Raw genomic sequence first — 9,239 nt, 5'->3', positions numbered from 1 at the left:
TCCATCCCCTGAACTGATATTAATCCATCCCCTGGATTTATATTACTCCATCTCCTGAACTGATATTAATCCATCTCCACTGCATTCCATGTTTTGTGGGACCCTCACCACCAGGAAGACCAGAAGACCCCCAGGGCACTGCGAGTTCCACAGGGGGGACACATTTTCTCCCTCATCTCTCTCTGCCACTCCCTTTCCTTTCTTTCTTCCCCTCCCTTTTTTTTCCCCTATTTCTTTCTCTCTCTCTCTCTTTCTCTGCCTCACATTTACTGTTAAATAAAACCCCTACTCTTGACACTTGTTTGCACCTCAGTTTGAGAGGAGCAATAATTTTATATAATTCCATCATAATTTCAACGACAGGGTCGTGACTCGGGGCCAGGGTGGGGGCGGGCAGTGTTCCCATGGGATGTGCTGCTTCCCACTCACCTCTTCTCCCCATCCTTGCAGTTGGGGCAGGTACAGGCCATCCTCCTCCTCTTCTCTCCGGGCTGGATCTCTCCAGACAGCGCCTGCTCCATCTGGAGCTGGATCTGGGTGGGGCTCAGCCCGCTGATGGTCAGGTTGTTGCCGGACACGTTCTGCACCGTCAGCTGCTGCTGGCCTGGGGGAGGAAAAGGGGGATCAGCAGCCAGCCACGCTCCTTCCGTGGGTTCTGCCAAACCCTCTGGCTGGAGGGAAGACCCCCAGGAGCAAGAGACACCCCAAAACCCACCCCACCCCACCCCACATGCAGCACAGCCCCACCACCAGCCCCCCCTCCCCTCCGGGTAAGTCCCTTTTTCCTGAATATACTGTGCGGTTTTTCAAAGTTTTCGGTTGGACCCTTCCAGGAAAAAAAAACAAGTTCGGCTCTCCAAGGAGGAAATAAAAAAAGAAACTTTGAAAAAACGTGCAATATATTGAGCAAAAGAACGGGACTTACCCCCCCCCCGGGGCCCTCAGTGGGGCCGCTCCAGGCCCCGGCGCTCGCGGAGGAGGAGGCGGCACCCGGAGAGAGCCGCGGCGGGCGCTGGAAAGAAGAAGATGGGATCGGCGTCAGCAAAGCGGGATGGCTGCTCCCAGGGCAGCAGGAGGAGGAGGAGGAGGAGGAGGAGTAGCAGGAGGGAAAGGAGGAGTGGGATTTTGGCAGCAGAGCAAAGCAGAGGGGTGATGTCGGAGAGGGGTGATGTCGGAGAGGGGAGATGTCGGAGAGGGGAGCGCGGGTGGAGCTGGGACACCTTCCCGGGTATCAGCGCCGAGCCGAGGGTCGGAGCAGCTCTTTGGAGGCACTTTGGAGGTGGGAATGTCCTTCCTGAGACCCGACTTGGCTCGTTACACAGCCAGCAGGTCCTACCAGTCCCCTGCACATCTGCCCACGGCATCTCCCCCGTTTCAATTAAACCCCAATCCCGGGGGAGCAGCGGGCAAAGGTGGAGCAGGAAACCACGGCGGGCCGGGTTTTTCTGCTGACATGGGCTTTAGTGGAGCAAGAAGGAACAGCTCCTGGTGCCAAACCGAGGTGCTGCTGGCACAGGAACCATGGCCAGGCAGCAGGTCTGGCTGGATGGGGAAGGAGATGAAGTTCCCACAGACACAGCTCCCTCCTCTTGGCTCCCTGGGGAGGGTTGGTGGCAGGAGCAGGGACACAGTGGATGTCCTGGAATCGGGGCCTGAGGTGCACCAGGGCTCTCTGTGGCTCCTGGGCCGTGTCTGGCTGGTTTTGGCTCAAGGAAGATCCCAGGAGGTGAGTTCACTCCCTGGGAATGGTGATCCCTTGCTATGGAGCTGTGGGAATTCCCTCTCCTGGAGCCCAAACCAGCAGCTGTCGCTCCCAGAGGATGCAGGGAGATGTTCCCAGCATTGGGATTGGGATTTGGAAGGGTGAGCCATGGCAGGGGAGGCTGCAGGAGGGATAATCCCTATTGCACCACATCCCTCTGCATGGATGGGTCCTGGTGATCCAGGGAAAAAAGATCTCCAAAAAAAAAACAAAACTCAAAAAAAAGAAACCTCAAAAAAAAAAAAAACCAAAAAAGACACCTCAAAACCAAGACACCTCAAAAAAAGACACCTCGAAAAAAAAAGACCTCAAAGAAAAAGACACTTTAAAAAAAAGGAATTAAAAGAAAAGACACCTCGAAAAAAAACCAGCCCCCCCAAAAAAAAGACCTCAAAGAAAAAGACACCTCAAAAAAAACCCTCGAAAAAAGACACCTCAAAAACAAGACACCTCAAAAAAAAAAGACCTCAAAGAGAAAGACACTTCAAAACAAAAAGAAATTCAAAAAAAGACACCTGAAAAAAAGATACCTTGAAAAAAAAAGAAACACCAAAAAAAGGAAATTTAAAAAAAAAAAACTCAAAAAGACACTTCCAAAAAAGATACCTGAAAAAAAGACACCTGAAAAAAAAACACACTTAAAAAAAAACTCAAAAAAAAGACACTTCAAAAAAAGACAACTTAAGAAAAAAGACACCTAAAAAAAAAAGAAAAAAAAAAAAAAAACACCACAAAAAAAGACACCAAAAAAAAAAAACTCAAAAAAAAAGACACTTCAAAAAAAAAGAAATTCAAAAAAAGACCCCTCAAAAGAAAGACCCCACAAGGACTTGGGCACAGCTCAGTGTCCCCCGTGCAGAGCTCCGAGGGGATGGAGCTGGGCTGGGCTCCTGGGAAGCCTCCGATGCTTCCTGCCCCTCTGCCACCCACCCTCCCCGAGCCAGACGACCAGGGTGGGCTTGGGACCACCCAAAATCCACGCCAGGAATCACCCAGGGAGCAACAGGAGCTGCTGACACGGCACAGAGCAACCCTCAGCCTCGGGATCTGCTCCAAGAGGGGATTCCCAGCTCGGGGAGGTGCCCACACCCCCCCCCCCGTGTGTCCCTGTTCCCTGTTCCCATTCCAGGGCGGATCCCAGCCCACCTCCGGCGTTGGTGATGGTGACGGGCACGCCCTGGACCTGCACCCCGTTGATGTTGATGGTCTGCATGGCCTGGGCAGCTGCTGCCAGCTGGGCAGCGTTGAGGCTCAGGATGCCCCCGGCCGGGGCGATTTTGGGCAGCGGACGCTCCTTGCGGGGTTGGGGTTTCCTGGAGCCCCCCGGGCCGGGGCTGCGGGACACGGGGCTGCTGCAGGATGATCCCGACGGAGCCACGGCCATGGCTGAGGCCTCCTGGAGCACCACGGTCTGCAGCTCCCCAGAGGGGGTTTTGAAGTAGACCTGAGGGTGGCAGAGAAGTGGGGTGAGGTCGGGAATGGTTCCTCTTCCCCCCCACACCCCAGGGATCATGGAATCGTGGATGGTTTGGGTTGGAAGGGATCTTAAAGCTCATCCAGCTCCATCCACCCAGGGACACCTTCCATTAAGTTGCTCAGAGCTCCATCCAACCTGGCCTTGGACACTTCCAGGGATGGGGCAGCCAAACCTTCTCCGGGTTGGGAGGGATATTAAAGCTCATCCAGTCCCACCCCCTGCCATGGGCAGGGACACCTCCCACTAGCCCAGGTTGCTCCAAGCCCTGTCCAACCTGGCTTGGGACACTTCCAGGGATGGGCCCAAAATCTTTCAGTTCCTCCTTCAAAACCCTCCCAAAACCCTTCGGTTCCTCCTCTTCAAAACTCTCCCCAAACCCCTTCAGTTCCTCCTCCAAAACCCTTCAGTTCCTCCTCCAAAACCCTTCAGCTCCCAAACCCTGGATGAGGCCGAGGAGAAGGCCCAGGGGGAGCCTGGTACCTCGGAAGGTGGTACCTGGGTGGGAGTGGGGCTGAGATGGTACCTGGGTGGGAGTGGGCTCAGGTGATACCTGGGTGGGAGTGGGGCTGAGGTTGTACCTGGGTGGGAGTGGGAGTGGGCTGAGGAGGTACCTGGGTGAGAGTGGGCTGAGGTGGGAGTGGGCTGAGGTGGTACCTGGGTGGGAGTGGGCTGAGGAGGTACCTGGGTAGGAGTAGGCTGAGGTGATACCTGGGTGGGAGTGGGGCTGAGGTGATACCTGGGTGGGAGTAGGCTGAGGTGGGAGTGGGTTGAGGTGGTACCTGGGTGGGAGTGGGCTGAGGTGGGAGTGGGGCTGAGGCTGAGGAGGTACCTGGGTGGGAGTGGGCTGAGGTGATACCTGGGTGGGAGTGGGGTTGAGGTGATACCTGGGTGGGAGTGGGGTTGAGGTGATACCTGGGTAGGAGTGGGCTCCGCCGCCTGGATCTGGAAGTTCTGGGAGGCCTTCTGGGGCACGGTGGGCAGCGTGGCCGAGGCCGCCTGCACCACGCGCAGGGCCTGCTGCGGGATCTGCACCACCTGCGACTCCTGCTTGGGCTGCACCACCTGCACCTGCTGCACCACGGCCGGCTGCCCCGCGCCGGGGCTCTGCACGATCAGCAGGTTGTTGCCCGCCTGGATGATGTTCTCCGCCGTCGTCTCGATCAGCACCGTCTCCACCTGCTCGGCCACGGCCACGGCGGCGGCGGCGGCGGCTTGGGCGGGAGACGCCACCTTTTTCCGGGGCTTTTTGCCCGCTTTGGAAGGGCTGTCCGTGAGCAGCTGGGCCGCCTGGGCACCCTGCTCGGGGCCCACCAGGCTGTTGCCAGCCAAGGTCAGAGTCACGTTGCCGCCGCCGGGTAACTTGACCACGCCGCCCGCGCCCGGCGACGCGCCCGCCTTCTGAGCCGGGGCAGGTTTGATGGGCACGGGCTTGTGAGAGGAGGAGGAGGAGGAAGAGGAAGAGGAGGAGGAGGAAGAGGAGGAGGAGGAGGAAGGGGTGAGGATGGCCTGGTTAGTGCCTGGGATGATCTGGATCTGGTTGGCGAGGTTGGGCTGCACCTGGATGGTCTGCGCCCCGCCGGGCACCGCCTGGTACTGGATGTTGGAGGAGGAGGAGGAGGAAGAAGAAGAGGAGGAGGAGGACGAAGAGCGGGAGCCCTTGTTGAGCACGGCCGGGTTCTGGATGGCAAAAACCAGCTGCCCCCCCGGGTAGGAGGTGCCCACCTGGGAGCCCTGGATCTGGAAGAGGTTCCCCTTGGAGGAGAGGATGCCGATGCTGCTCTTGGCGGTGCCCAGGGGCAGCGGGGCGGGTTTGATGGGCACCAGCTTTCGGGGCGTGGGCTGGGGGGGAGCCGGGGGGGTCACGGCGGCTTCCACGGCGGGGGGGCCGATCTTGCTACATGTGGCTGCCAGGAGGGCCAGGGGAGAGGGCTGGGAGTCCTGGGGACAGGAAAAACAGGGAAGTTAGGGATGGGAGGCTGTGCCAGACACCCCAAAATCCAGCCCAGTCCGTGCTGAGACCCCCCTCGTTAAGGGAAGTGGTTAATTACCCTTTAGCTGCCCCTTGTCACAGCCTGAGGCACCAGGATGGCCTTTAAATCACATCCCTGTGTCCCTACAGCCATTACAGAGCTGGGGATCCCTGGGAAAAGCTGTGGATATCCGGGAAGCCTGTTGGGATTTACCCCCATCACAGCCCCTCAGCTTGAATTCCAAGAGCACCCTGTGCTATGGACCTGAGAGATCCCAAAGGGAAACAGTGAGCAAGGAGGAGGAAGGGCTGGTGTTGGGAGTGGGAACAAGCCCTGGAATAACCCTCTGGAAGAGTGTTGGGATTGGGAACAAGCCCTGGAACAACCCTGTGGAAGGGCTGGTGTTGGGACTGGGAACAAGCCCTGGAACAATCCTGTGGAAGAGGTGGTGTTGGGAGTGGGAACAAGCCCTGGAATAACCCTCTGGAAGAGTGTTGGGATTGGGAACAAGCCCTGGGACAACCCTGTGGAAGAGTCTTGGGACTGGGAACAAGCCTTGGAACAACCCTGTGGAAGAGCTGCTGTCGGGAGCGGGAAGAAGCCCCGAGCGCGGCTCCCCAGCCTGTCCTGCCACCAACCCTTCTCCTGCCACATTCCCAGTGTCTCTTCCCGGTTCCTTCCCGCATCCCAGGCCACATCCCTGTGTCCCAGGCCGCCCTGGACCCACCTGTGTGCCGGAGGCAGCCGGCTGCAGGTACTCGCTGGGGCTGACGGCGGCAGTCGCAGCCATGCTGGCCCTGGAGCTGCCGGGAGAGAGAGCACATGGATCAGCCCAGGGAGCACATTCCAAGACCCCCCTGATCCCACGGGATCCTCCTGGCGACCCCCCCTCCCTGCACCACCCACCTCACCCAGTCCTTCGGAGGGGGGGTGACAAAGGGGCTGCAGAAACGTGTCACCACCTCCCCACGCTCCGTTTGCCAGCAGAGGGAATTCCCAGGCAGCATTCCCACATTTTCCACACCCTTGTTTTCCTCCCTGGGCTGACAGAGCTCCCCCCTTCCCCCAAAAAAGGGGGACCCTTCAAAGCAGAAGCAGGTTTGTGCCCACAGAGCCAAAATCTCCCCGTTTCCACCCCTGCTGCCTGTTTTTCCAGCTCTGGGAATCCAAAAGGACAAGAGTTTTTGGGAAAGATTCGTGTTTTTTTTTAAACATTTATAGGTTTAAACCAAGGGAAAGAGGCCCCTAAATCCTCACAACTTGCTGAATGTTTTGTTCTGGACTTGAAGACACCTCAGCTTTGACATTTCCCTTGGTGAATTCCCCATCCGGCAGCTGCTCCAGAAAAATTCCCTGGATGAGGTGCCAGGGAGGACATGTCTGAGCTTGAACGGTCTTCATTCCCACTGCTGGCAACATCCCGACTCCAAACAGGGAAGTTGAAGGGATACAGATGCTTTGGGATCACTCAGGGCATCTCAAATGCAGCCTTGTGGTGTTTATGGAGATTTTGGATGTCCAGAGGAATGGGATAACAGGGAAGTTTGGATGTCCAGAGGAATGGGATAACAGGGAAGTTTGGATGTCCAGAGGAATGGGATTACAGGGAAGTTTGGATGTCCAGGGATGGAGGAGCAGCCAAGGCTCCTGGAAAAAGCCGTGGATCCCTGGAAAGCCTGTTGGGATTTACCCCCATCACCCCCTCTCAGTGTCACAGGCAGCCTGAATTCCAAGGAAACCACAGGAGAGACCCCCCAGCTCCCACCACATCCCCGGGATATCCCAGGACACTCTTTTCCCCCCCTGGGAATGTGGAGCCTTCCCTGGGCCAGCATCAGCTCCAAGGCTCCCTTCCAGGCTCTCCCACAGCACATAAATCCCTGGGAAGAGCCAGGTGGGAGTCCCAGGTTCCTGGAATGGCCTGGGAATTGGGGATGAGTCGCCTCATTCCTTGGCAAAGGAATTCTCATTCCCTTGCAGCCTCCTGGGAATGATGGAATTGGTGCCCAGCGCCGGCCTGGGATGAAAGGGAACGTTTTTCCTGGAAAACCGTGAGGTTTCTTCCCAGAAAAGCAGGGAATTTGCAGGGCTGCACCCGCCCTTTGAGCGGGATTAGGGCTGAGCTGGGGATTAACAGCCCTGACTGCAAACCAGGGCAGAGACACAGCCCGGAACAGATCCCATTATCCCGGAAAAATAAAGAGGGATAAGATCCAGTGGGATCCCCCCGTGTGTGCCTCGCTCGTATTGGACTCCAGGTGAATCAGAGCCTCCTAAAAATCCATGGAAAACTCAGCAACTCTCCCCCCTCAAAAAAAATCCTCTCGGAATTCTGGATCCAAACACAGCCATGGGGAAAATGAATCCAAGAGGAGCAGCTCCGTTTGTTTGCTAGGGAAAAACAGGGAAAAACGGGCACTCAGAGCCCAGAGGAGCTCAAGCACCTGCGGATTTACGTCTCGACGGCAGGAAATCTTGGAATAATCCGGGATTTGGGAGGGAGTTGGTTTAAATCCTGGGAACCTGCCCAAATCCCCCCATGGGGATGAATCCTACCTTGGGAACCTGCCCAAATCCCACCAGGGGGATGAATTCCAATTTGGGAGCCTGCCCAAATCCCCCCGTGGGGATGCATCCCACCTTGGGAACCTGCCCAAATCCCACCAGGGGGGTGAATCCCCCCCCTAAACACAGACCTGACCCCCCCATCTCCAGAGACCCCCTCAGTGGTCCGCAGACCCCCAGTCTGGGGATCCCCATCCCCTGGGACCCCCAGAACTGACCCCCTCACCCCTGGGGACCCTCCGAGCATCCCGGGCACTGCCGGCCACAGCCACCCCCCATCTCCGGGGACGCTCAGAGCATCCCGGGCATCCTCGGCCCGGGGACCCCCAGACCTGACCCCTCCCATCCCCAGGTGACCCCCCACGACCCCACAGATCCCCCCTCCCTACCCCGGGCCCCCCTACGGCCCCTCCCGGCGGGTCCCGGGGGAGGCGGGTCCGAGGGCCCGGGCCCGCCCCCGACCGGGCCAACGGCGCCGGAAGCGCGGCCTTCCCGGCCGGGGGCTCGATCCGGGCGGGTCGTGGAAGCCACCGAGGGGTGCCCGACCCTGCAGCCCCCGCCCCGGCCGCCCCCCCGGCCCCGCTCGGCCCGCACTGACCGGGGGGGGCGGCGGCGGCTCCGACCCGCTCACGGCGCCATCTTCGTCCTCCGGGCACCGCCCTGCGCGCCCCGCCCCGCCGCGGCCTCGCAGCCAATCCCCGCCCGGCTCGCTGCCTCGCTGGCCAATCGGTGGAGAGATGGAGGACGGAGGGCCAATCCGCTAAGGGTCGCTGGTTGATAGGCAGCTCCGCCGTCCAATGGAAAGCGGAGCGCCCGGGTGACGGACGGACTCGGTGAACCAATGGAAGGGCGTAGTTTTGATTGACAGCACGCAGAGCCAATGGGCGCGAGGCCAGGCCGTGCGCGTCCGCTGGTTGAGTGACAGCGGGCGGGGGGGTCGCAACTTCCTCGCGGGTGGGACCTGACAAAAACGCGCATCACGATTGGTCACGGGCAGTTTGATTGACAGGCAGATTAGACAATGGAAGACGCGATTATGCCGAGCCGCGCTTGTGATTGGTGGAAGGAGGGGGGCGAGACGTTCGGGGCTGATGACGTCACGGGATCCCCCCGAGTGTGGGGGGGAGTCCCGGGGAACCCCCCGGGGGGGGCCCGGGACCCCCCCTTTCCCCCCTTTCCCCCCCCTTTCCCCCCCTTTTCCCCCCTTTACCCCCATCATTGATCCCGCGGGGCGCCCCCAGGCCCCCATCACCCATCACAGACCCCTTGGGACCCCCCCACTGACCCCTCGGAGGATTTGAGGGGGGTCCAGAGGGTCCCCAACTTGGTGGCGCCCAGCGGTGGCTCCTGAAGGACCCTCAACCCCCCCCGGTGGGGGTCCAACCACAGAGATTGGGGTGTTCAGGGGGGTTGGGGTTCTTGGAGGATTTTGGGATGTTCAATCCCCTTCAGGGATCAGAGTGCC

General features: G+C 59.1%; 1 protein-coding gene across 1 annotated transcript; it reads right to left on the bottom strand.

Moving 5' to 3' along the window:
- Window positions 1–414: 414 nt before the first annotated feature.
- Window positions 415–8,429, bottom strand: SP2 (Sp2 transcription factor). The gene is made up of 5 exons (XM_027702701.1): window positions 8,373–8,429; window positions 5,937–6,012; window positions 4,152–5,177; window positions 2,909–3,206; window positions 415–604 (listed from the first exon to the last, which is right to left on the bottom strand). The coding sequence occupies exons 2-5, from the start codon at window positions 5,997–5,999 to the stop codon at window positions 426–428; spliced, it is 1,566 nt and encodes a 521-aa protein (XP_027558502.1). The 5' UTR covers window positions 6,000–6,012; window positions 8,373–8,429; the 3' UTR covers window positions 415–425.
- Window positions 8,430–9,239: the final 810 nt, after the last annotated feature.

Source organism: Neopelma chrysocephalum, unplaced genomic scaffold (genome assembly GCF_003984885.1).
Source record: "Neopelma chrysocephalum unplaced genomic scaffold, ASM398488v2 Primary Assembly neopelma1_192, whole genome shotgun sequence".
Lineage (NCBI taxonomy): Eukaryota > Metazoa > Chordata > Aves > Passeriformes > Pipridae > Neopelma > Neopelma chrysocephalum.
Note: the sequence above shows the minus strand (reverse complement) of the source record. Positions and strands in the feature narration are given on the sequence as shown.